At 33.3% G+C, this 27,782-nt stretch overlaps 1 protein-coding gene across 1 annotated transcript in view; it reads left to right on the forward strand.

The window, feature by feature from the left end:
- The window catches only part of STXBP3 (syntaxin binding protein 3), a 65,407-nt gene that overhangs the window by 10,684 nt on the left and 26,941 nt on the right, over positions 1 to 27,782 (forward strand). Inside the window, exons 2-11 of the mRNA XM_079132905.1 lie at positions 2,970 to 3,019; positions 3,579 to 3,660; positions 7,641 to 7,717; positions 10,735 to 10,813; positions 12,510 to 12,610; positions 17,224 to 17,378; positions 19,106 to 19,196; positions 22,465 to 22,589; positions 26,648 to 26,743; positions 26,877 to 26,934. Coding sequence (XP_078989031.1) covers positions 2,970 to 3,019; positions 3,579 to 3,660; positions 7,641 to 7,717; positions 10,735 to 10,813; positions 12,510 to 12,610; positions 17,224 to 17,378; positions 19,106 to 19,196; positions 22,465 to 22,589; positions 26,648 to 26,743; positions 26,877 to 26,934 — 914 coding nt within the window. The remainder of the gene's footprint in view (positions 1 to 2,969; positions 3,020 to 3,578; positions 3,661 to 7,640; positions 7,718 to 10,734; positions 10,814 to 12,509; positions 12,611 to 17,223; positions 17,379 to 19,105; positions 19,197 to 22,464; positions 22,590 to 26,647; positions 26,744 to 26,876; positions 26,935 to 27,782) is intronic.

A 27,782-nucleotide genomic window follows, 5' to 3' on the forward strand; every position in this document is an offset into this window, starting at 1 on the left:
GTATATGTATATGTATATATACATATACACTTATTATTTTGAGGTTTGTTTTTTCTATACCTAATTTGTTTAGTTTTACCAGGAAGGAATGTTAATTCTTTTTTGTTGTTGTTGTTTGTTTATTTGTTGGTTGGGTTTGGTGGTTTTGAAAATTGAACCCAAGTGCATTCTACCACTGATCTTGCATCCCCAGCCCTTTCTATATTTTGAGACGGGGTCTTGCCAAGTTGTCTAGGCTGGCTTCAATCTTGTGACCCTCCTGTCTCAGCCTCCCAAGTCACAGATTATAGGCCTGTACCACCATTCCAATTTGTCGAATCTTTTAAAAATCTTTTTCTGTATTTATTGAAATGATCATAGCATTTTTGTCATTCATTCTGTTGATGTGTTGTATCATGTTTATTGATTTGTATATGTTGAACTGTTCTTGCATACCTAGGATGAATCCCACTTGATTATGATGTATGATAGTTTTGATATGCTGTTGAATTTAGATTTTTTCTTTGTTTTCTCCTTTGGGGCAGCCGGGGATTTGAACCGTGGTCCTTGCGCATGCTAGGCGAGCGCTCTCCCAAAGGAGCTATCTCTTCAGCTCTATGCTATTGAATTTAGGTTGCTAGTTTTTTTTTTTTTTTTTTTTTTTTTTTTTTTTTTTTGAGAATTTTTGTATCTGTGCTCTTCAGAATATGGGTCTGTAGTTTTCTTTTTTTATTGTGTCTTTGTCTGGTTTTGCCATAAGGATAATGCTTGCCTCATAAAAAGAGTATCTTCCATTTCAGTGTTTTGGAACAGTTTGGGAAGAATTGGTATTAGTTCTTCCTTAAATGTTTTGTAGAATTCAGCTGTAAAACTGTCAGGTTACCTGGGATCTCTCTCCAATCTGCTCTGTCATTAATTCCATTAACATTCATTTCTTAAGAGAAAGACAAGAAGTAAATCTGCTGAAAACAAGCACACTGACTTAGATTTGAACATATTTGAGGTATCAGAAAGGAAGCTAATTTAGAAAGGGAAGTGGTTTAATATTTCAGTATCTGAGCTCTGCCTGAGAAAATTGTTTATTTGCCTGTAGGATATTAGAAACTGGTGGTTTTGGATTAAATTATGGTTAAATATGTCAGATTTTTTACTACAGTTCTCAGATAACATTGTAATCCTCCTAGCAAGCAATGTATAATCATCTTAACTGATGCTTCTTAACAGTTTTAACTCTTCCCAGTCACAGTAAAGCCTTCTACTTCACAATTCTTAATAGGAATTAAGCTTTTTACTTACAATACTTCTGACACCAAATATGACCCCCTCCCATTCTAATTCTTCAACTCTGTGGACACCAGTAGGATGTCCTGCTATTCAGTTCAATTCTGACATTACCTAGTATTACTTAACTATGTTAGACTTTGTAGGTTTAAGGGTTCAGTCCCACAAGACTGCTCTGAACTTCAGATACTGTTATCAAATCCTAAATCCTCAGGTTACCCATGCTTCTCTCTGGGTTGGCTATAAAATCAGAAGTTCCCACAATTCCCCTTCCCTTTCAGGTTCAATAATTTGCTGAAATGGCTCACAAAACTTTAGAAAACACTTTACTTCCTATTACTAGCTTATTATAAAGAATACAAATAAACAGCCAGATATAGAAGTATATAGGGTAAGCTCCAGAAGGGTCTGGAGCACAGGAGCAGAGTTCAGTGTACTGCTTGGGTCCTTGTATGTAGATAAATATTCAATTCAGAAGCTCTCCAAACTCTTCCTTAAAATTTTTTTTTTTAATGGAGATTTCCTTATTGTAGACCCAGTTGATTGAATCATAGGTCATTGGTGATTGAATTCAATCTTCTGCCCCTCTCACCTCCCTGGAGGTCATGTCTTGGTCTTTTCTTCAGTGATCAGCCTCAATCCCAAAGCCATCTCAGAGCCCTTCAGCCAAGAGTTCTGTCATTAACATAAACATTCTTTCACTCAATAGATTTCAAGGACTCTAGAAGCTGTATGCCAGCAATTAGGAACAATGACCTAATTTTTTTTTTATTACACCATAGTAACCCCTCTTAATTATATCCCATTTGTTACAAGAGCTATCATTTTTTAACATGATATGAAGAACATGATGGTAAATTTTCCAAAAGCATTAATTTAAAACAATTTTAAGTTTTGAAGTAGAAAAATTTAAATAAATTGTATAACCATCTCATTAACAAGAATTAGTGAAAGAAGATTTACCATAATTTACATTTGTTTTATTCATTATGTACACATATTACTACAGTTTTCAAATTTAATTGGATATTAATAAAAACATTAAATATGGGAGATTATCTTATTGTAAAATAGAATTTGTATCAATTATTTGCATGTTTTCTTTATTATGTAAGGGGTTTTGTAAATCCATGAACTAATTTATAAAATATTTAATTTCGAAAATGATTTAGAAGATCATTTTAATATTTCTTAATAAATCAAGGCAAAGTTTTTATCCTAATTTAATGATATATATAATTGCAAAACATAATGTAAATGAGGATGAAAAATGTTTATGCAGATTCCATCATTGAATGTAATTTAGCAATGAATTAGTTTAGGATTGTCCTATGGATTTTTTATTTTCATCTTGTTTACTTAAGATTTAAGTAGAATAGAAAAAACCAAACAGATAATACTTTCAGAAATATGTTCATATGCTTATATATGTTCTTATATTTAAACATTAACCATTTTTATAATTGTTATCTCAAAGTTTAAAAACACTGTAGTTGAAATTACTGTATATGTTAGGTATTAAAGATGTTGGTTTTTTTACATTAGGTTACAACAAATGTGTATGCTTTTAATGTAGTTTATCTTATTTTCAAATTGGAATTTTCCAAACCATTTTGGACCTTTTGAGTAGTTGTCATATTATTATATTTACCAACTGTTGATTTATATTCCTAAATAATTCCCATTCCCCCCCCCCCTTTTTTTTTAAGAGATAAAAGCAACTGTGTTTGATGATTGCAAGAAAGAAGGTGAATGGAAGGTAAAATTGCATACTTTGCTCTTGTATGGAGGACTTCAGTATGTTCTACTTAGGATACTTCTATAAGGAAATAGGATCTGGACTTGTACTGTTTGCTTTCAAATCCTAACTTCAACTCTTAATAACTGTCTACCTCTTGTTTTCTGTCTGTAAACTAAGGAAGGTAGTAACTCAAGTGGTAGTTATAAATATTAAGTGAATTAAGTGTAATTATTATGAAAGTGATGATTTGTGATTTTAAGAAAATCTTATGTTAAACATAAGACATTTAAAATAAACAAACTCCTGCCTTAAAATAGAAATATTTCTATTCATGTGCTTACATATAATACTATGTGTTTGTCGAGTGACAAAATGAATTTTCAGATCATGCAAGTTAAAACATGAGTTGAGATCATTTTGCCAATTTTAATTTTATCTTACAAGTAATATTTTAATTTTAATTTTATATTATAAATAATCTATAAGTTTGAGTAGATTTAAGGGCCAAAATTCTGTCTTTTGTGAATTCTTGGTATTCACATACTTATACTGTATCTTAATTTGTATTTCTTTTAAGATAATGCTTTTAGATGAATTCACCACTAGGCTTTTGGCATCATGTTGCAAAATGACAGATCTTCTAGAAGAAGGTATAACTGGTAGGTGTTACAATTTTTTCTCATGATACTTTCTTATTCTGATTGAGAAGGTTTGAAGTATTAAGTTTTGGTGCTGGGAGCCTGAAGGCTGAGGCAGGAGGATTACAAATATAAAACTAGCCTTGGCAACTTAGTGAGTTCCTGTCTCAAAAAGAAAATTTTAAAAAGGGGCTGGAGAGGGCTGGGGTTATAACTCAGTGGTAGAGCATTTGCCTAGCATGTGGTGAGGCACTGGGTTCTATTCTCAGAACTGTAAATAAATAAATGTCCATAAACAACTAAAATATATCTATTTGTATTGTATGTGTATACACACACACACACACACACACACAAAGGGGGGGTGGAGATATAACTCAGTAGTCGAGCACCCCTATATTTCAATTCCCAACACCACCAAAAAAAAAAAAAAAGAAGAAGAAAGGAAGAAAAGAAATTTGAATGCTGGTGATATAGCTCCATGGTAGGGCATTTGCTTTGCATGTGTGAGGCCCTGAGTTCAATCTTCAGCACTATAAAAAAAATTACAGTAATTTTATTTTTGAGGAGGTTATGTTTTATTATGACTATAGTAATAAGTAACCTCTGTCAGCCAGTTTCTTCCCTGAGACATATAATTAAGTGCCCTAACCAAGACTTAAGTTCTTAAGACTTGAGGTTCTTCTTTAATTTTTTTCCTCTTAAACATATTACATATTTAATTGTTTTTGTTTATTGCTGCACTAGGTTTACATCAGTGAACGTTATGGTGGGAGAGGGTGGCGGAGGGAAGCAGCTCCCATCATGGTGATCAGGAAGCAGAGAGAGCATGTGCACTCTCTGTTTATCGGTGGTTTTATTAATGTTTCTGGGTTTTTTTTTTTTTTTTTTTTTTTTGCAGTGCTGGGTATTGAACCTCACATATGCTAGGCAAGCGCCATACCACTGACTGACACCTCCTGCCCTTGTCATTTACTTGTATTGCTTTTCAGTGGAGATTAAGATGTATAAAATCAACATTTGTACATGTTTTAAAATATATAATCCTGATTTTGTAAATTTCTCTTCATTACCTAGAAATGAAATATTTGTAAGTTTAGATCAGTTCTGGTATAAAAAATTTTAAATACAGATTTTGGAAAAAAATTGCTACAAGAAGCTATGTTGTATTAATCTTTATTAACTTCTGGAGGAAATACCAACATCTTATAATATTTATGATCATGTTATTTTTTAACTCATCATCCATTAACCTATTTATTATTATTTTTAATATTTTTAGTTGTAGATAGACATAATACCTTTATTTTATTTATTTATTTTTATGTGGTGCTAAGAGTCCAACCCAGTGCCTCACACATGCTAGGCAAGTGCTCTACCACTGAGCTACAACCCCAGCCCTAACTCATTTATTTAAAATTGATCTTCATAATAACCCTGTAAAGAGAGATATTAAATACCTCCATTTGCAGTGAAGAAACAGACTCAAAGTCAAATACGGTTCTTTTATATTTTGTTCCTAATGTAGTATATGTATCTTCTGTCACTCTTGTGAGGTTCAGAAGTACACCCAATGTTTTCTAGAAAGCCTTACCATATAATATTTATGGGGGTTTTGTTCGTTTGTTTGTTGTTTGGTTTGGTTTGGGGGTACTAGGGATTGAATCCATGGATGCTACTGCTGAGGGGTATTCCCAGCCCTTTTTATTTTGAGTTAGGATCTTGCTAAATTGTCCAGGCTCTCCTCAAATTTGCAATCCTCCAGCCTTAGCCTTCAGAGTAGATGGGATTACAGGCATGTATCACCACATCCAGCTAATATTTATGTGTTGGTATTTATGAATAAAATAATCTTTTATCATTGGTTATATATTCAACCTATAATTTTTATGGAAAAGCTATAAACTAGAAATTAGATTAAAGGCTTAATTTTTTTTTTTTACTGTTAAAAAAAGTAAACTGTTGATTAAGGCATGTAAATTTTTTAAGTTCCCAGAGAATATTTAGGTCTTAAACTAGGATGAGCACCATTTGATAAATGTGTGAAAGCACTGTGAAACTACAGAGCACTATAAAAAGTTTTTAATTACCTTTTGTAGACCATTGTTTTTCTTACTGTGTAACCAGTCTTGAAAGACCAACATATTTGTAGATCCCCTGGGTAAAAATAGTAGTTTTCATTTTTTAAGCTTATTTGACTACAGAACGCTCTTTTCTTTCCTTCTAGTTTTTTTGTTTTTTTTTTTCTTTTAAGAAATGATTCACAGGACTATGTCATAGAGCACAGTGCTATGAAATATTGTTAATATCCTCCAGAGTCACCTAGTTTGCTCTGGTTTAATCACAGTTATTATCTATTAGCTTGAACTTATGGCCCTTTCAAATATTATATTAGTCCTTCTGAAAAGCTTTTTAAGACTTGGCGTTGGTATGTTTAGTGGTCAGACTTTGTTTTGTCATGCAGGTCATTTCGAAAATGTTTGGTAGTGTCTTGTTATTTTTAAAAAATATAAAATTCTACTTCAGTGTAGGTAAAGTCAAGTAAAAACCTTAAAAATAGACTGAGAATTAGACTTTGTCACTATCGAAGACCTTTCTTTATCATTTAATAGGTATACACTTTTCAGCAAATTGGAGAAGTAGCACTTTCTGCTATCGCTAAACAGATATTTAATTTTTACAATGTTATAACTGTACATTATTCACCAAAGAAGAATAATATATATAGCACAGGATGATTGTTAGATACTTCATTTTGAGTATTAACCACAGGAAGTACATTTATGTTGAATCTTAATTTTAGGGGGAACTGTGGGGATTGAACTTAGGACCTCAGGCATGCTAACAATTAGCATGTACTTGAGCAGCAATTTACCCCTACCCTCCTGAACCTCAATCTTTTAAAGGTAAAAAATCACGCTTGTTGGAATTATATAAGAATTACAAATTTTTACCTAAAATATTTGAAATTTTCCTTAAAAATTTTATTTGATGTCTAATAATAAACTTGCACATTAGTTACATTAATTTAGGAATGAGAAAATGAAATCACCATATTTAAGTGAGAAGTCCAGGGGAGTAGGGATGTAGCTCAGTGGTAAAGCAGTTGTCTAGCATGCACAAAACCCCAAATTCAATCCCCTGTATTGGGGAAAAAAAAAAAGTTCAACAGTAGCCTTCATTGCATGTCACAAAATGTTAATTCTTAATAGTCCTTTGTCAACACGAGTCTTAAAATATGGTTCTCTTGATTTGTAGGATACTTTTAAGGTTTATTTTTTTAAAGAGCTTTAAATAATTTGACAAAGTGTGTTGGTTTTACATTCACCTTGTTTTATGTTAGGCAATTTCATAAACTTCTTAATTACAATAAAAATTTACCTAATTTCTAGTGACATTTTATTGTTGAAAAAATACTTCATAAATGTAAGTGTGTGATTTTAAAAGAATAGCATCCTCAATTTTAAAATACTCATTCTAACCGGATATGGTGTCCCATGCCTATTATTCTAGCTACTCCAGAGGCTGAGGCAGGAGGATCAAAACTTTGAGGACAGCCTGGGCAACCCACTGGATTCAGTCCCCAACACTGGGGGAAAGTATTCATAGTGTGGTTATGAGGTTTAATAAATAATTTATGTAAAGTCTTTAGTGTAACTTGTATCATATTTGCTATTATAGTAGAACATTTTTAAGGAAATAAATTTTTAATTTTTAATGCATTTTCTTTTTTCATGGCATATTGATTGGTTATGCTGGTAAACCTATCTAACTATGAAATCACTGTTTTATCTTTTTTTCTCACAATGAGAAAACGATATAGCCTATGGTTTAGACTCAGGGAGACACATTGTTATGATTTTTTAATTTATCAGATGAAAACCTAGTGTATGTAAATGTGCTTCTCTATTATTGTAATGGAAAGTACAACAAAATTTATTTAAAAATTAAGTGCATAAATATTTGCTTATATAAAATGACTTTTTTGTTATTTTTGTTAGTCGTGGAGAATATTTATAAGAATCGTGAACCTGTCAGACAAATGAAAGCTCTTTATTTTATTGCACCAACATCAAAAGTGAGTATTTTGTCTTTAAAAAGTAGATTCCTGGGCCCTGGGTATATCTCAGTGGTAGAGTGAGTACTTAGCATGTATAAGACCCAGGGTTCAATTCCCAGCACCAAAAAATGTAAAATAAAAAGTATATTCTTCAGTATTTTTACTGTTGTCCGTGACTTGCTAATAGAAGATTAAAAGTAATGAAATACTCCTTATTTAGAAAAATATTGCCATAAATTACTTTGTTTAGCAAAGTTTTTTCTGTTAGAAGATTGTTTTATTTGTTCTCTTCCCAATGCAAACTTAAGTGGAAGATTTTCTTTTAATTGTATAAGATGGTAGAGTTTCTTTGCATAATTTCCCATTATTTTTGGGAAAATAGAAATGTAGGTAAAATAAATACATCTTGGATTAATCCTTTATTTATCATAGTGACTTTCCTGTAGCATATGTGTATTTGTATATGTGCATATAGATATATCTATGTGTTTTTGTATTTTATTTCAAAATAATTTTTTCCATTTATAATCTGACTGTATGGTTGAACTCATACTTTAAGCCAAATTTAGAGCCAAATAAAGTGTCAGATTCCCTCCTTTATTCTGTTTAGTATCTGAGAATGGATTTTCCAACACCTCCTCTCACTCATTCCCACCTAGAATGCTTATCATTTCGTGAGCCCAGTTTCATTTCACTTCTAATTCTAGCAATGGTAGGGGGAAAAAAATCAGATATTCACTATTTAGCTTTTACATAGTAGTACTTGTACAGAAGGGATTTTAATGACATTTTATAATTTATCCATAATGTAATTACATAGAAGAAAATTCATGATTAGAAAAACTGCAAATTAAAAACCATTGTTTTTTCCTGGCATAGTGGTACACACCTGTAATAGCAGGTACTTAGAAGGTTGAGGCAGGAGAATTGCAAGTTTGAGGCCAGCCTAGGCAACTTAGCAAGAGACTGTATCTCAAAATAAAATTTAAAAATGCTGGGAATGTAGCTCAGTGCCTACCTTGAATAGGCGAGGCTCTGGGTTCAATCCCCGGTACTACAAAAAGCAAACCATTCTTTACCTAGCAAATGAGTCAATTTCTCAGTCAATCCATCCATCCATCCATCCATCCATTCTTACACCCACAGTACACACACACACGCTATCTATATACATATGTATGTTACATTTTAGCTATTCTGTTAATGGGTAATGAAGCAGAAACTGCCATATACTGCTAACGGAAATACAGATTGATATAACCTTTTTCAAAAATAATTTGCCATTCTTTTCTTTCTTAAGAATCTTGAAAGAGTGTTCCATATTTTGGAACTAATAGTAAGAAAATAATCAAATAAATGGTCAGATTAAGTTCCTAGGAATAAAAAAGTCAAGTTAAATTATTAGAATTAATAAAACATAGTATGAGTGATTATTCAAAATGAGATATGGGGGCTGGGGCTGTGGCTCAGTGGTAGAGCACTTGTCTGGCATGTGTGGTGCCCTGGGTTCGATCCTCAACACCACATATAAATAAATAAATTAAATAAAGGTCCATCTACAACTAAAAAAATATTTTAAAAAATGAGGTTTGTAGGAAATTTTAATGACCTAGGAATTTATTTTTAATATTAAATGATAAAAGCAGGATATAAGATTGTATATTCAGTAAAAGAGCAAAGGATTCAGAGAAGATGGTGCCTTAATATGACTCCCCTTCCTGCCTCAGCCAACTCAAGTTTCTCCCCTTGTCCTGAATCAAATGCCTCTTGGGTTTTATAGGCTTCTGTGCACATGAGGCCTTGAGGTCCTTGGGAGCTGTGGTAAAGAAACATAGTGTGAGACTTGGATCCTCATGACCTGGGAGAGAGTACGTAGAGACCAGTACAAGAGTTCCCAAACAGGGATCCTAATGTGACAGATTTTTAGAGTTTGCTATAAGAGATCTATAAACTCCAGGGGAAGGATCAGTTGCATGTCTAGTGGTCTGTCTGCTTTGCTTTGGTGGTTTTGCTTTAGAATGAGAAACCTCTTTTCCTTCCTTCCCTTGTGGAACTGCCTCTATTTAGGATTTTTCACGAACTAAGCCTAAGCCACAACTAAGTTGACAAGAAGTTGGCAGCTAAGTGGTCTAGATACCAGAGAGAGAGAGGAAGTTTAGTGAAATGAAGAAAATGAATAGCTAGCAAAATCAAGCTGCTTGAAGAGAATGCTAATCTAAACAGAAAACAGTCTAGTATAGCACCTTAAGTAATTTCTAAAGCTCAGAGTATGATTTCTTAAACAGTTAATTTGAAGGAGAAGATCATCACTATTGAAATATAAATTAATGACCTGTAAGATCAAAATGGAATGTCTTTAAGAAGGAAAAAAGGCAGGAAATCATGAGGAAAAGATAATGATCCATGTGATCTAATAGAAGTATATTTCTGGGACTTCCAGAAGGAGAAAAAGGAACAAATAGAGAGATAATAAATTCATTGTTCTTCATTTTTGCATCCAGATGATTTTCTTCTTAAAACAACCACATATACTACCAACCATGTACTGCCACCTGTATTACCTGCTATTCCTCCTCCTCAAAGTTATCTAACAAGCTCAGCCTTCATACCAATCAATTGAAAATTTTAGCTCCTAGCTCAGCATCACATTCTTTAACACATCTGTCATAAGTGTTGGTGGTTTCCTTATCCATGTAGATGATATTTCTAGTATGTTGGATTTTCAGTTCCTTGATTTATTATCTTTCAGTAATATTATCTCCTATGTTGCTTCAAGTTCCTAGACCTCTTCATTGTCAATAAAATCACCTCGTTCATCCATATTACCTTACTCTTTGTTACCTGTTAACTGTCACTGACTAGAGAACCTAGCATCTTAAAAACTCAGTTTATAAATTAAACTTTTAGCCAGTAAAGTTTATTTTATCATTGAAATAATTTTAATTATTTCAAAAGCTAGCGTATTTATTTTTAAAAGCTAGCATATTTAAATTAGTATTAAATAAAATGTGAATTAACATTTAACCTTTTTTAAGTCTGTAGATTGTTTCTTACGAGATTTTTCAAGTAAATCAGAGAACAAGTACAAAGCAGCATATTTATACTTCACTGATTGTAAGTATCTTTTTAAAAGTTATTACTTCATCTTTTAAGATCCTGTTAAAGTGTCTGCTTTTTATACTATTTGGGTGCTAGTCATTTTTTAAAATCATTATTGTAATTAGACTAAAAGAAAACTAAAACTACAAGATTCTACTTCATGTTTGGTGATAGAAATATTTTGATGGTGTACTGGGGTGTGCAAATGGTAGAGAGAACTATTCCTGAAATTCCATTCTGGTAGCAGGAAGAATTATTTTTAATCAGTTTAAATTGAGGATTTGATTACACTATAAAAAATAAGAGCCCTTGGAAAAAACAGCCATTCATTTCTTCCCTTAAGGAAGAAAACCTATTATATTTATGTTCAAATAGAAAGCAGCTAAAGTACTATTAGAAGTTCAGAGATACAGGCTGGGGTTGTGGCTCAGTGGCAGAGGACTTGCCTAGCATGTGTGAGGCACTGGGTTCAATTCTCAGCACCACATTAAAAAAAATGTTAAAAAAAGTTCAGAGATACATTTCCATTTTGTTGTAATATGTCATATAACTGTATTTCACAATAAAAATACTGTGTACCACAGTATTGGTACTGTCTTGGTCTCTACTGATAGATTCCTTACTTTAAGTATCATATTATTTTCCTTGCCCAGTAGTAGTTTGCATTTTTTTACAAAAGTCATATCATAAATATTTATCATTTAAATAACTTTATTATACAGAACTTCATGATATAGAATTGATGAAATTTCATGAATGTGAAGCTTCTTCTAACTTAAGGAATCCATCTTTCTTTTCCTCCCTCCACTTCCCTTCTTTCTCACTTTGGATCTAATCCAGGGCCTTACACATGCTAGGCATTGTTCTACTACTGAGCTCCATTCCCTGCCCAAACTTAAGGACCTTGAGGGTAAAACATACGTTAAAAGGCACTAGGAAGCCAGGCATAAAGGAACACACCTGTAATCCCAGCCACTCAGGAGGCTGAGGCAGGAGGATCACAAGTTCAAGGCCAGCCTGGGCATCATAGGGAGACCACCAATTTTAAAAAAAAAGACACTAAGAGTCAATGATTTATATCTCTTATCAACCTTAACAGTTCATAGTTGATATTCCAACCTACATCTAATGGAACTTATAAGCCCTTAGGTGAAGGGGGTAAAATTATGGGCTCTTAAGTTTTAGAACTAACTAGTTAGAATCTTAGAATTTCTGGACATTAGAAAAGTTTCTTTAATTCAGTGACTAATTAACAGTTTGTGTGGCATGGTATTTCACTTACTGGCCAATCTGGAAAAGTAAAGTTATAAACAGTTCTGAAGTTGTTAAGTTTATTAAGTCATGAGTTCAGACGTGATTTTCCTTTCTAACAATTTTAGTTTGCTCTGTTAACAGATCTCTCGTAGAGATTATGGTGAATGCGAATGGGAGAAAATGGAATTTATGTTACGGTTCTTTTGACTTGAATATATTTGTAAAGTAAAGAACACTGATGTAAATTACTTTGTGAAAGCCATTAATTATATAATTATATATGAAATTTATGTTACGATTCTTTTGACTTGAATATATTTGTAAAGAACACTTATGTAAATTACTTTGTGAAAGCCATTAATTATATATAAAAATTCTTGAATGTTGGGATGATTTATTCAAAAGTAATAAAGATTTTAGATGGAGTTATATGCTTTGATTTTTTTTTTCTTCTCAGTTTGCCCTGATAGTCTCTTTAATAAAATTAAGGCATCTTGCTCCAAGTCAATAAGAAGATGTAAAGAAATAAATATTTCCTTCATTCCACATGAATCTCAGGTACTTTCTTTTTTATAGTTTGTAATGGATTTTAAATATAATTTTATGAGCTTAATAATAAAGCATATTCTAAAGATGTTTTATTTATATATCTGTGAATATGTTTTATTTATGTATTTGTGAATTTTGTGCCTAATGCATAAATAAGCACTCCTCTTGATAAAGGAAAAACCATGAGCAAAAAATTGGAATATGACATTAATAATAAAAAAAGGAGACTTAAATTTCATATCTGCCACAAAATCAAGTTACAGCCTTACTGGATTATGAAATCAAGAGATTTCTAAGCATAATTTTGATAGATAAGGCCACAGAAACATTTCATATAGCTTTTGTAACCATTGTGGTATTAAAACAAATGCTGCTTCTTTTTGTCAGGGGTGGGGTACTGGGGATTGAACCCAAGGGCCTTTACCACCGAGCCACATCCCCTGCCTGTTTTTTATTTTTTATTTCGAGATAGGACCTCTCTAAGTTGCATAGGGCCCTCAGCCTTCCCATTTGCTGGGATTACAGGCCTGTGCCACCACACCTGGCAAAATCAAATGTTCTCTAATAAATTTTTAATTTATACAATAAAGGGTTTCTGTTCATTTTGCCTTCAGAATAGTTAATGAGTTTTTGATTAATAATAGTAATGATGAACTGAGTGTGTCGGTGCACATCTGTAATCATAACTACTAAGGAGACTGAGACAGGAGGATCTCAAGTTTGAGGCCAGTCTGGACAACTTAGTGAGGCCCTGTCTCAAAATAAAAAGAACTGGGGCTGTAGCTCAGTGGTATAGCCCTTCTCTAGCATGTATGAGGTCCTGAGTTCAGTCCCCAATACTGCTAAATAAAGAAATAAATAAGATAATAGTAATGAGGATAATAGTAGTAAATTTTTATGTAATATTCACTGTGTGTCAGATACTTGGCTGCTTTACATAAATTTAGTCATTTAATCCTTACAATAGTTTTATGAAACTATTTTAAAGATCAGAAATCAAAGAGGATAATTAACTTACACAAGTCACACAGCTAATGAATTATTCAGGTTCGTTATGCTCTCTTTGTGTTTGGATTCTAGCATCTTACAGAATTGAAATTGTTAGTTCAGTGTTATTTGGAACTGAGGTTCAGTACTGAGGTACAGAAAGGTTCCTAGATGAGGGATTTCTCTTTGAAGCCATTGCTTTTTTCAACAACGGTTGTGATCAAATTGCAAACAGTTCAGATATCTGCTTAGCATTAAACTCTTTTTGAGACGTTAGCTAAAAGACTTCTTTAATATGACACGTAAATTTTAGTATAGGACGAAAACGGGTTTCCTAAAATCATGTGAGATATAAACAGTAGCATAATAAATATTATAAATGTTTTCAGAACATCTTGTTTCATGGCAGATAAATATAGTCTTAGCCCCACAATGCATTAAAATTCTACAGTTGCTATATTTGACAGATTTATGTAGATACTAATTTGTTAACTATGGCAGTAACCTAGCTGCATGCATACAGAGAAATCTCATGAGAAGTTTTTACTTAACCAGTATTTGTGAAATGTGATTATATAAGGTCCTTTTAATGTACTTCCTTGATAAAAATCTTAAGAGAATTTGCTTAATAAGTTTAACTATTTTGGAGAAATGATGGTGAGAATAGATGGGATTTTTTTGTTTGTTTGAAGTAAAGATATAAATGAAATACTGCTAAGTGCTTTGAGCTATGAGCAGAGGCCCATATGAGCATTTATCGATATCATGTTCAGTGAGTATCATTTGCTAGATTCAAAGCAGTCTGCTGTGAAATAATAAGCAAAATATGTGACCTACCCTCATTTGAATACTATAAAAGAGATACAAATTATTATACAGCTTCCAAAAAAACTATCAATTAGGATTAGGTTTAGCTGCATACAACAGAAAATCTAAACAAGAAAATGTGTTGGCTTAAACAACAAGAAAATATATTTTTTGCTAATACAAAAGAAGATGGGAAGAAATAAGCTACATAAAGTTTATATGCCTACTGCACAGAATTTCAGGAACCTGGTCTTCTAGGCATGACCCTCATGATCCAGTATGACTATAGAATTAATTCTCATTTGAGGAAGCAAGATGAAAGAGAGAAAGAATGAAGGAACAGTTTTCATTTATATTTTATTACCTAAGTTTAATCATATGACTATACCTAAGCTCATGGAAATGTAGTCTTGCCCAAACATATATTGCTATTCCTCCTAATGAATTGGAGTACAGATACTTAAAAAGGGAATATGTTTGTGGGTGAGGCATCTCACAGTTTGCTACAAAAAGAGATGCTAATTCTTACTAGGAGATTGGGAAAACTTTTGAAGAAGGGATAGAATTTCATAAAGTAGTAATGAAAAGAGAACATTCTACAAGATGAGACTCTGAATGCAAAGATACAGGAGCAGAAGAGTGTAAGGGAGCAGCAAGAATATGGATTATAAGGAGTGCTAGTATAAAGGCCCTCTCTAGTTAGGTTGGGACTATATTATAGGAGGCTCCCAACACGTTTAATGGCAAAAAATAATGGAGTACAGAAAACTGTAGGACTGGCCCTAAAGTTTTTAGGGAAAAGTAGAATCTTAGAAGTCAGACAAGATCAGGCATGTTCAGGGTGGGATGGCCATAGATGAGAGTCCCAGAAGTCAAAAGCTTATTGGGGAGTAGTTGATAATGTCAGATATGGTAGTGCTCAAAGAAGTAGAATTGACCATGTAACACATTTAGAGGTTAAACTGAGGAGGTCCATATAATTTAATGAATCAAGGAATCAAAAGAAGATCTCTTTCCCCTCTAGAGGGTTTAAGGTAAGTAATGCTATCACATATACATTAAGGCAAGTAGATGGAAAGCACTCAAGAAAATGAATGATGCTAAAAGAGATCTAGGTAGAAGTCAACTAGCTGAAGAGTAGAGGAAGGCAGGGAATCTGTAGTTAAGGAAATAGTTGTAAGTTGTAAAGATGAAGAAATGTGGTAGTGGTCTAAAGGAACTTTTAACGGTGGTGTTGGAAAAGTGAAATGGAAAAGGAGAGGGCAGGATAAAGAAGAAATGTGAGTATAGAATGAAAATCAGCCCCTAAATTCTATTTGATGCACTGGAATATTAAATGGGTTTATTTAAACAGTGTAAGACCCTTCTCTACAATCTCGGTGCATTGTAACAAAGATTTATTTCTCATTCGTGTTATTGTCCATTGTCCCCAGACTTCTGTGTTCTCTACTTTCTGGGACTGAGGCTGAAGGGGTAGTCTGGGACATAGCAGAGGGAAAAGAGGAAACATTGGAGCTGCACAGTGGGGCTGTGTTATTGTTGTTATGGGTTTTGTTTTGTTTTGTTTTGTTTTGGGGTTTTAATTATTTATTTTGCAGTGCTAGGGATCAAACCTAGGGCCTTACACATGTCAGGCAAGTGCTCTATCACTGAGCTATACCCCCAACCCCACACAATAGTTATTAAACTTTTTGTCTCATATTCACATTCCAGTGACTATAGTCAGCCTTATGTCAGTGGATGGGAAATACACAATCATAAGGAGAAGGCTTCTAGGACAGGGCAATTAATACTTTTGAACAAATAATATTTACTGCAGTGGGATAGTATACTAAGAGAAAGTTATAGTTCAGGTGTAGGGTGCTTGTTGGTAATTAACACAGCAATATAATCCTTGAGCAGCACTAAAAGAAGTAGATTGACCAGAGCTGAATCTCAGTCCATGTTCAGGCTGCAGCTGCTGTAGGTAATGGGTTATGTTCAGAGAAGTGAATGATTGTGGAAGGAAATGCAAGGTAGTTTTTCATAATTCATTATTTAACTTATACTATTTGTTACTTGCCAGCTTTCACACCCAATATGCTATCATAAATTATTAGGGATTACTATCATTATTTATTAATCCCAAAGCATAGGTTTAATGGGAATTCCTCAGTACTAATTAGGAAGCTACTGCTTTTGTGTCTTCAAATAGCATAATAATAACAAGCCTGCAATCCAGTTCTTTCTATATCAGTAAATGTTTTAGTCAAATGAATGAATGTGTCTAAGAATTCATTGTGTTTATGGTAAGACTTGTTTCTGACGCAGTAGCTTGTCATTTTGGAAAATACTTATCTTAAAGGTATGGAAAGTCTAAAGAATCGAAGACATATATCAACTGTGGGAAATTTCTAGGTTATTCTCTAATGGGTTAAGATTTTTAATCTTTGGTGTGTAGGCAAATTTTGGCTTTGTGTTGTATTTCTTTCTACCAGGTATTAGATTTTTATTTTAGTTTGACTACCTCAGATTCCTTCATCTGTTGCACAGGTAGTGAAAAGCAAACTGTACAATCTCTTTATGAAACAAGAATTGAAGGAGAGAGGTAGTCTAAGCAGGAAAGGAGAGTGAGAAAAGAAATAAAGGATGAAATCAAGATGACATGATTTGATTGAGGTAAAGACACAGTTGTTTCAGGAAACAGCATGGTTAGTGCAAGTATTTTTTCTTTAATGTCTCAAATCACAGCTGCATTCTTTTTTTTTTTTTCTTTTTGTGTTTTTCTTGATACATTTTTAAAATCAAGTCTCTAGATTGACAGTGTAACTTTTTTTGACTTAACTTAGGTGTATACACTTGATGTACCAGATGCATTCTATTACTGTTATAGTCCAGACCCTGGCAATGCCAATGGAAAAGATGCCATTATGGAAGCAATGGCTGAGCAGATAGTTACAGTATGTGCCACTTTGGATGAAAATCCTGGAGTAAGATATAAAAGGTAAGACATAATAGTGTTTGCACATTTTATGCTTCTCTTTGCTGTCCAGTGTAGAGGCAAGGGAAATCTCTGTGGTTTTTGTATTATTTTGCAAAATATAATTTTCTTGCACAGTTAGCATGCTCTGCATATAGGAGATCTAAAATTTAAGGCTTAAATTTCAGTAATAACCTCTGTTACTGAATTTTAGAGCTTAAAGTTGGTACGATTTATAGACATGGATTTTCATTGGTTTAAGGAATGCTTGGAGAAATGTCTTTATTATGTAGGGAATACAGACTTATATTTAATGTTTCATCATTTTCACTATTTGGGAATTTTTTTAAAGGTAAGGCTTAATTTTCATGCTGTATAACTATAGTTTCCTTTTTGAAAATGATTTTTACTGTTAAGTATTGTAATTATATGTATGTAATTATATATAGCTTGATAGTTCATTCCAAAATGATTGTTCCCATTTAACCCTACTAAGATAAAAAATAGAACATAAACAGCATCATAGAAGCCTTCCTCATGATCCCTCTCAGTCACTACCCCCTGTTCTTCCCAGAGATGACCTCTATCCAACTGGTAACATATATATAGTTTACTTTTACCTGAGTTCAAACTGATATAAATGGAATCATGCTTTTTTTTTTTAAGTTCTTTATTCAACATTATTTTTTAACTCATCCATGTTGCTGAGTGTCACCAGACAATTTGGGTTTTATTTCTGTTGTTGTTATTGTTGTGTTTGTACTGAGTATTGAACCTAGGGGTGCTTAACCATTGAGCCTCGTCCCCAGCTCTTTTTGTTCTTTATTTTGAGGCAGGGTCTTGCTAAGTTGCTCAGGGCCTCACTAAGTTGTTGAGGCTGGCTTTGAATTTACAATCCTCTTGCCTCAGCCTCCCAAGCTGCTGGGATTACAGGCATGTGCCACTGTACCTGGCATAAATCACTTTTTATACAGGCTGCTTTGCTTGTTTTAAAAGTCTAAAACCTAAAGGTTCAACAGGGTGCAGTGGCACATGACTGTAATCCCAGCAACTCAGAAGATTTAGGGAGAAGAATTGTATGTTGAAGACCAGCCTGAGCAACTTAACAAGAACTTGTCTTGAAAAATAAAAAAGACTAGAGAGGTAGCTCAGTGGTAGAGCACCCATAGGTTTAATCCTCAGTACCAAAAATAAAGTAAATAAAATATAAAAAGGGCTGAGAATACAGCTTAGTATCATTTATATACTAAATGATATAAAGTGAACAAATGTGGTATATGTGTCAACAGAGATCTCAGACACATACGCACACACACACGCACACGCACACGCACACACACACGCACACGCACACGCACACACAGACCAGAAATGACAAAGAATTCACTGAAATTTGTGGTAATGGTTTCCTTGAGTGTTGGGGTAGAGCGCCAAGGGAGAGAACTGACCAGGACTTGGGTGGGGGATAGAGGGAACTGCGAATTATATGTAATGTTTTTTCCCTTTATATTGAAAAAAAAATCTGAGGCATAGATGATAAGGTTTGCATTTGCATTCCAGATATAGTATGTAACATGTTTGATTTATTATCTGAACTTTTCCAAGCTTATAAAATTTTTCATTTTATAAATAAATTGCTTGTTTCATTTTAGAATTCAACTTTTTTTTTATTGGTTAGAATTCAATTTTTTGATATTTAAAGTATGTCCTGAAAGAAAAACAATTGTTCGAACATTCTTTTCCAATTCTAGTAAACCTCTAGATAATGCCAGTAAACTTGCACAGCTGGTTGAGAAAAAACTTGAAGACTACTACAAGATTGATGAAAAGAGTCTGATAAAGGTAATATATAAAAGGCAAATAGTGCCTATACATAAAATCTGTATTATTTCTTTTTAAGCCAAAACAGCTTGTTCATTCATTTTCTAATATTGATTTGGGAACCATTAATCCAATACTGATTAAAGAATCATTAGCAGAGAGAGTAATGGGATCCCAGTGTAGTTTAAAGGAGAAGATAAGGGCTTTGAAGTCAGCACTATGTCCATACCTTGAATTTGCTATTTAACTCTTAGCTAATTTGGGCAAATTATGTAACTTCTCTGTACCTAATTTTTCTTTGCTATAAAATAAAAATTAAGAGAATACCTATTTTGTAAGTTAGAGAATTAAACAAGGTAATACATATAAAGTAATGCTTGCCACTGAGTTAATATTTAATGAATGTAGGAATTTTGCTGTTATGGGCTCTGTGACCTTGAGGGTTTTTTTTTTTAAATGAACAAATGAGATAATAATTACTTTGTTTGCTTGATATAAGGATTACATTAACATGAAAGTATTCAGCACATAAGGTAGCTTAATAAATAGCAGTTGCTGTTATCTTAAAAAGATAACATACTGAACATAATGTAATCAAGGCTGGGGATGTAGGTTAGTTGGGAGTCTCTTGCCTAACATGTGTGAGGCCCTGGGTTTGATCCCCAGCACTGCAAAAAAATAAAAATAAATAAATGTAATTAAAGACTAAAGTTGGAACCTGGGGAATACCAGTGTAGGTGTGGTTAAAGAATAAAGAACTTGAGGAAACTGACAGAGGTGCTAGAGACTTGGGAAGCTATATTTAATAGCTAGAGAATGAAAGAAAGGAATTGTCCATAGTTTAGGAGAGGAGATAGGCTTGGAAACCACCAGTTGCTGTGCTATGTATTAAGCGGAATGAGAGAAGTATATATAGAGTACAATGGGAGCATGGACTGGGACTTACCTTATTCTCAACTGGAATCTGGGAAGGCATTCTAGAAGAAGAAGCCCTTGAGCTTCAAGAATGAAGGAGGAATAAAGGAGGAAGTCTTTTGCATGAATTTCTTGCAAGGAACAGGATTCCTTGGGTTGAGGCATAGAGAAAAAAGGCAAAATTAACAACTTAACAACTTGACTGGAATACAGGATGTAAATTTAGGTATTGTGTTAGTTGCTTTTAAAAGTTTTTGGTTTGGAGATCCAGTGAAAGCTGTTATTCTGATTGTAATGAAGGTAGAATGACTTCATATAAATAGTATACAAATAATTGCTGAATGAAGAGATACATAATGTATTAGCAAATCTATCTGTTTAATCTTTCACAATTTCAGTGAAAAAGAACAGATTTATCCACAAAAAACAAATTTGTCCTTTCCATTCTTTCTGTCTAGGAAATTATACTCTTCAAATGCTTGATACCTTTTATTCAAGAACCTGATATGGGGCCAGGATTATGGCTCAGTGGTAGATCTCTTGCCTAGCATGTGTGAGGTACTGAGCTCGATTCTCAGCGCCACATACAAATAAATAAGTAAAGATTCATTAATAACTAATAGAAATATATTTTTTAAAAAGTTAAAAAATCATCACCTCCTCTTTGAAACCTTTCCTGACTTTTCATGCCAAGTGATACTTCCCCCTATATACTGTCCTAAGTCCTAAACCCTGATATAGCACTAAGATTGTATTGTCTTTTTCCGATTAACCTTTCCAGGGACTCATAGCTCACATATATTGAGAACTTAATAATTGCCAGGGACTGTGCTAAGTTTTTCGTGGTATTACTATGTTTGATCTTCACAAAAATCTTATAAGGCAAATGTTCTGTGATAATATTTTGTTTTATAAAAAGAGTACAGATATATAATAGGCTAAGAAATTTATTCAGGGTCATAACATCAAGAAAGTGATCAAGGTTAATTCAAACCCAGATCTGATTCCAAAGGCTGTTCTCTTAAATATTATACATTACTGTCTCAAAGTTTACTAAAAGAGTGTATTAGTCACCTTTTTGTCACTGTGACCAAAATACTTGACAAAAACAACTGAAAGGAGGAAAAGCTTATTTTGGCCCACAGTTTCAGAAGTCTCAGTTTATGGTCAGCCCATTGCTTTTGTGACTGAAGTAATGTGAAGAAAAGCAGAAAGGCACAGTGAAGAAAAGCTGCTCAGCTGATAGCAGCCAGGAATCAGAGAGAGAGGAAGGGGCCAGGGACTAGATAAACGCAGGACACTGTCCCAGTGATCCTACTTTCTCCACCTACATCCCATCTCCCAATAGTTTATTCAGCTGTCAGTGTATTAATTCATCAAATTGTGGAGCCAGGACCCTTCATCACCTAAAACCCCCATTTCTGAACCTTTCTGCCTTAGTAACCATTTTTTTCAACACCTGAGTTTTGGGGGGGATATTCCAGATGATAAACCATAACAAGGAGTGAATTGTTAATTTAAATATATTTATTAAAGATTAACCCATATGATTTACTTCTTTCTCATATATGTAAATAAATAGAAAATGTTTATCTAATGAGTTGTAGTTACCTGTTATTGCTTTGAATAATAAGCCAAAGAATTTACTACTTTAAAAAATGACATATGAACAATACTATCAATAAATTTCCCCAATACTTATTTGCCATTTAGTGATTAGTGCTGTTTGTGAATTAACAATAAATGTTTGTCTTAGTTGGCACCAATATAATCTTTTAAATAGCATAATGATTAAGAGCACCAGCATTGGAATGGAACTGACTTGGGTCTGAAACTCCATTGTATGATTTGGGCAAATTACTTAATTTCAAGCCTTAATGCCCACATTGTCAAGTGGAGATAATGGTACCTGTCTGACAGGGTTGTTGCTGTAAGAACCTGAAATAATTTATATATTAAATGAAATAATGTATATATTTCTTGTTTAGCAAAAATGTCTAATACAAAAGCTCAAATAGTAGCTACTATTCATAATTTACATAAGTTTTAGTGTTTACCAAGTTGAATTCTTAATAGGTTTAGTGCAAGTTAAATATTACTTTTTTAAAAGAAATTTTGAAAATATTAAAAGTAGTATTTTAATCTAAATATGAATATGTATTTTTCCCCTAGTGTACCACTCAGGTTCTTATTTGTTTTACTATAACTTCACATTCTTAGAGGAAATTAACCATTTGTTTTGTTTTATTGTATGTTTTTGATGGGGGAGAGGATCAGAACTTAGGAAAAGCCTGCTTTTTTTTTCTAAGTATATTAAAAATGCGTTCACAAAGAAATTGAAATTTCTTAAGATAAATTTATCTTGTTATTCTAGGGTAAAACTCATTCCCAGCTCTTAATAATTGATCGTGGCTTTGATCCTGTGTCCACTGTCCTGCATGAACTGACCTTTCAGGCAATGGCATATGATCTACTTCCAATTGAGAATGATACATACAAGCAAGTATAATTGAAGGGCATATAAAGGGTGTATACAAGTAGGATAGAATAATAAATATTTAATGATTTATGTAGGATCAGAAATCTGAAAAACTTGTAACCTTTCTTCTTCAGAGACTACTCTTACACCTATAATCATAATCTTTACAAAACATATTGACTTTGTCAGTTAATGTACAATTTGACTGCTTTGAAACTTTTTGAATGTGTTTGCCTCCTTAACTCGTCTACAGCAAAGCTGCATTTAAACATGTGGAATTTGGACTTTTTCACTTGTGTTAAACGTAAACCATCACGCTCACTATTATATTTTTTTGAAGTGGAAATGGTATTCAAAATGGTTAGGCAGTGATTATTCTGAATCATACACCCAAAAGTGTCTTGTCAATATAATGTATTTAAAAAGATTAAGATACTAGAAAACAAAGTAGGATGACTATTAAGAATAGGCGAGGGGAGGGGTGGAGGCAAGGGGAAGGAAAATTGGTGGAATGAGACAAACATCATTACCCTATGTACGTGTATGATTACATGAATGATGTGACTCTTCATCATGTACAACCAATGAAAAGTTGTACTCCATTTGTGTACAATGAATCAAAATGCATTCTGCTGTCATATATAACTAAATAGAACAATTTTAAAAACACAGGAAAAAAAAATAGGCACAGTTTTACCACTTAACCTTAACCTTAATTTATTTAATCTTGATATAAGCATATTTTCCTTAAAAATAGTGTCATTTAAAAAGCTAATGAAATTGAAATAGTCCTTCTGTCAAGCAATGGTTTTATTTATCCTTCTGTGTCATTTGTGGGTATGTATTTGTATGCATTAATTATATGTTTTTTTCAAATTGACATTTTCAGCTAAGATTTACTATTTGAGTACAGTAGTAAAAATGGAAATTAGTTTTCTGAAATTTTATGCTTAAATTAATTTTGTAGTTTTATTAAAAAAGTACAAATAACTTTCCTCCTAGTCTTGGGGATTGAACCCAGGGCCTTTTGCGTGAAAGGCAAGCACTCTACCACTAAACTACATCCCCAATCCTCTACAAATAGTCTTTGATAATTATAGTACTTAATGATTTTTCTTAAACATATAATTGTTAAAATAATTTTGTTATTTTCTGTCGTATTTTAATTTGCATTCTGGTCACATCCTGATTTCTGAGTTTTTCTGTGTGATTTGTTAATGTTAGTTAAAACAGAAAAATCAACATGGCTCTTTTTCTAATATGAAAGTCATTTTTAGCTGTTTGTTTAGAATTTTCTGAAGGAGTATTATTTACCTCTTTTTCTTTTATGTCTATAAACTACTCAAGAGATTTAACAATAAATTAATAAACTGATGGATAATAAAAAATTTTGATATGCATAAATAATACAGACATAAATTATAACCTTGCATTTAAAATAGGTTTAGTTTTTTTAAAGACATTACACCACCTTTCCCTGAATCAAAAAAAATTCACAGATTAGCATAAACTCCCTGGGCTCTGTCATAATTTGATTGATTGATTTAGAGTACCAGGTATTGAACCCAGGGGCACTCAACCACTGAGCTACATCCCTAGCCCTTTTTATTTTTTATTTTAAGACAGAGTCTTGCTAAGTTGCCCAGACTTGATTGGGATTTGTGATCTTCCTGTCTTAGTCCCCTGTGGACCTGGGGTTACAGGTGTGTGCCATCACACCAGCTGATCCTACCCCTTTTATTTCGTATATTTTTTATTTTTGAGACAGGGTCTTGGTAAGTTGCTGAGACTGTACTTGAACTTGATATCCTCCTGCCTCAGCCTCCCCAAGTAGCTGGGATTATAGGTGGGTACCATGGTTCCCAGCAGTTTTTTTTTTTTTTTAATATAGGCAATGGTTTATTACTAAAAATAAAAAAATATTTCAGTTAACCTCTGTGTTGCTAAATCCAAAAGTCAGTTTTTCTGTTTCCTTCCTAATTACTCCATTTTCAGTGTTGTAATGTTCTAGTGCTCAGTTATAGTTACTTAAGCCAAGCCAGATGTTGTGGTACATTCCCGTAATCCCAGTGGCTAGAGAGGCTGAGGCAGAAGGATCTCAAGTTCAAAGCCAGGCACTAAGCAACTCAGTGAGACCCTGTCTCTAAATAAAATACAAAATAGGCTGAGGATGTGGCTCAGTGGTTGAGTGCCACTGAGTTCAATCCCTGGTGCCACCCCCAACCCCCAAAAAAGTACTTAAGCCAAAAATTTCAGTCATCTCTCTCCCGTCTTAACAGTTAGTCAAGTTTAAAAACATTGGATTCATTGGCAAATCTTTATGGCTACATTTTTAAAATCTATCCGGAATTAAACCTATTCAAGTCAATATAATTTTTCATATTGTTTATTGAAGTGTGCTTCTAAATGGTCTCTGTTGCTTCTTCAGCCCATCTTCAGTCTCCCTTCAATGCAATGTTAAAAAAAAAAATCTTGGTAATACCTAGGTCAGTTTGTATCAGATCACTTCTCAAAACCTTTAAATGACTTCCCAGCTCATAGTAATAGCAGAGCCCTTGCAGTGGTCTTCAAGGCCATCATCTATGCTCTTCTTCCATTATTATTTGATCTTATTGCCTGCTACTTTCCCCCATGCTCACCTCCTTGCTGATCCACCACCCAAGTTTTGATTGAAACAAAATAATCAGGAAATTCCGAGTATCCAGATCCTGTTCATCTTGGTCACCTCTTTAAATTTACTCTTAAGGGATTTTATTATCTTTAAGTGTTGCCAGCCTTGCTGCTAGATTAATTTTTGTAAATCACTTAAAAGTCAAAGGTATTATTTAAGTACAAAGTGTTATTTTAAATGACAAAACTGCTTCCTATCCTTAATGCTATCTTGTAATAAAGCACAGCCATTTTTATCTTTGGGCATCTATAATTAAGACCACACAGGTGAATGACTTTGTAGGTAGGACCTATAATTTTTTGACTTACGGAAATTATTATATTCATATAGCAGACAGCTACAGGAATTATTTGCAGTCAGAGCTAGGAAAACTCAATTATAGTCCTTTCTGATCTTGGCTGAGGAAATTGACAGTCCCAAGGACAATTGAATCTTCTCTAGTTCCACAAATGAAAAGGGGATATCTGGAATAAAAAGGGAGGAATTCCATTAGGGGAAACTTATTATGAATCTCATTTTGAGTATTCCATGAGCCCCTTGAATTGCTGATCACTTAAATAGAACTCATTAAAACTATCACAGTGTTTTTATGACTACATTAGTCTTTCACTTCTTTTCCCATTCATTAAAGGAGATATAAATTATAGAGTTGTAGAAGAATAAAGAAACAGATAATAGATGTTTTTGATTTTTTTTTTTTTTTTTTTTTTTTTTTTTTTTTTTTTTTTTGAGGTGCTGGGGTATGAACCCAGGGCCTTGTGCTTTGCAAGGCAAGCACTCTACCAACTGAACTATATCCCTAGCCCTGGCATTTCTGTTCTTAATGACTATTTGATAGTTGTGCTGTGATCTGTTAACAGCTTAAAACATCTGTTTTAAGCAATTGGAACACAAATGGTTAGTATATTCAGACTTTTTCTTAAAGTTTGTAGGACATTGAATTTTTGCTTTCTAAGATACCATTTTGCCAAACTTTTTAAACCTAACATTTAAGAATAAAAATATCTTGCTAGGCATAGCAGTCTGAATTTTAATGTAGGCATAGCAGTATGGCTGCATGTAGTGGCGCACCTGTAATTCCAGTGACTCAGGAGACTGAGGCAGTAGGATCACAAGTTTGAGGCCAGCCTCAGCAACTTAGTGATACCCTGTCTCAAAATAAAAAACAGAAAGAACTGGAGATGTTGCTCCATGGAAGTACCCCTGGGTTCAATCCCTAGTCCAAAAAAAAAAAAAAAAAAAAAAAAAAGATATGTGCCTTTAATTTTGAGTAGGTATTCATTATCCTCCTTAAAGAGTGGACTGAGTATATGTACTTTTCAGTTTTTCAAAGTATTTTTCATAAAAATGTTTCTTCCACTTTTGGGGAAAAAAAATCCAAAAGTTTTTGCATTTGTGTACTTGCAGATATAAAACAGATGGAAAAGAAAAGGAGGCAATCCTTGAAGAAGATGATGACCTCTGGGTCAGAATTCGACATCGACATATTGCAGTTGTGCTGGAGTATGTGAGCCCATTTTAATTTTAATTCCATATTTCTTAGGTATTCAATATGTTGTAAATATTATAACTTTAAAATAGTTCTGTAAAAATGTTCCACCTGAGAAATTTAAAGAATTCCCTCACAATTTTACAGGGAAATTCCAAAGCTTATGAAGGAAATTTCATCAACAAAGAAGGCAACAGAAGGAAAGGTAAGACGCATATTTAACTTTTAAAATAATGGTAAAGGTGAGTTTTAAACTTTGTGTTGAATTTTTATTTATTTAATTTTTAATTTGGGGAACATTCTAACTGAAGTAGAGAAAATAAACTCCTTTGTACCCATGTCTTATAAAAAATTAGCAGCATTTTGTCTGTCTTGCTTCATTAAAGTTGATTTTTAAAAGGTGACTTAGTCAACTTCTGCGTACTCTTGGGATTTTTATACTGAAGTATTTACATAAAAGTAAAGCACACACACTTTTTTTTTTCTTTTGGAACTAGATATTAAACCCAGGGGCACTTAATCACGGAGCCATATCCTCAGCCCTTTTTATATTTTATTTTGAGGCAGGATGTCACTAAGTTGCTAGGGCCTCGCTAAGTTGCTGAGGCTGACTTTGAACTCATGATCCTCCTGTCTCAACCTTCCTGAGATTACCAGCGTGCACCACTGTGCCCAACAAGCACACAAATCTTAATATATACTGGATAACTTTTTACTGATGCACCTACAAAACTACCACCTAAATCAAGATTAAAAACATTTCCATCTTTCTAAAAGTTCCCTCTGCCCTTCCCTAGTCAGCACCCTGCCAGAGGTAAACTATTCTGATTTCTGTCACCATAGATTAGTTTTGCCTTTACTTGAATTTCATATGTTATGGAATCTATGGTATATGATATTTTTTGCTTAGCTTCTTTGACTTAACATGGTATTTTTGTGATTTATACATGTTACATCTTTCAGTACTTTTTTCATTTTTGTGTAGTAATAATATCATTTTTATAAATACACAAACATGCTTTGCTTAACAAAGGAATACATTCTTTGTATGTG

This window comes from Sciurus vulgaris (genome assembly GCF_902686455.1).
Source record: "Sciurus vulgaris genome assembly, chromosome: 1".
NCBI classification, from domain to species: Eukaryota; Metazoa; Chordata; class Mammalia; order Rodentia; family Sciuridae; genus Sciurus; species Sciurus vulgaris.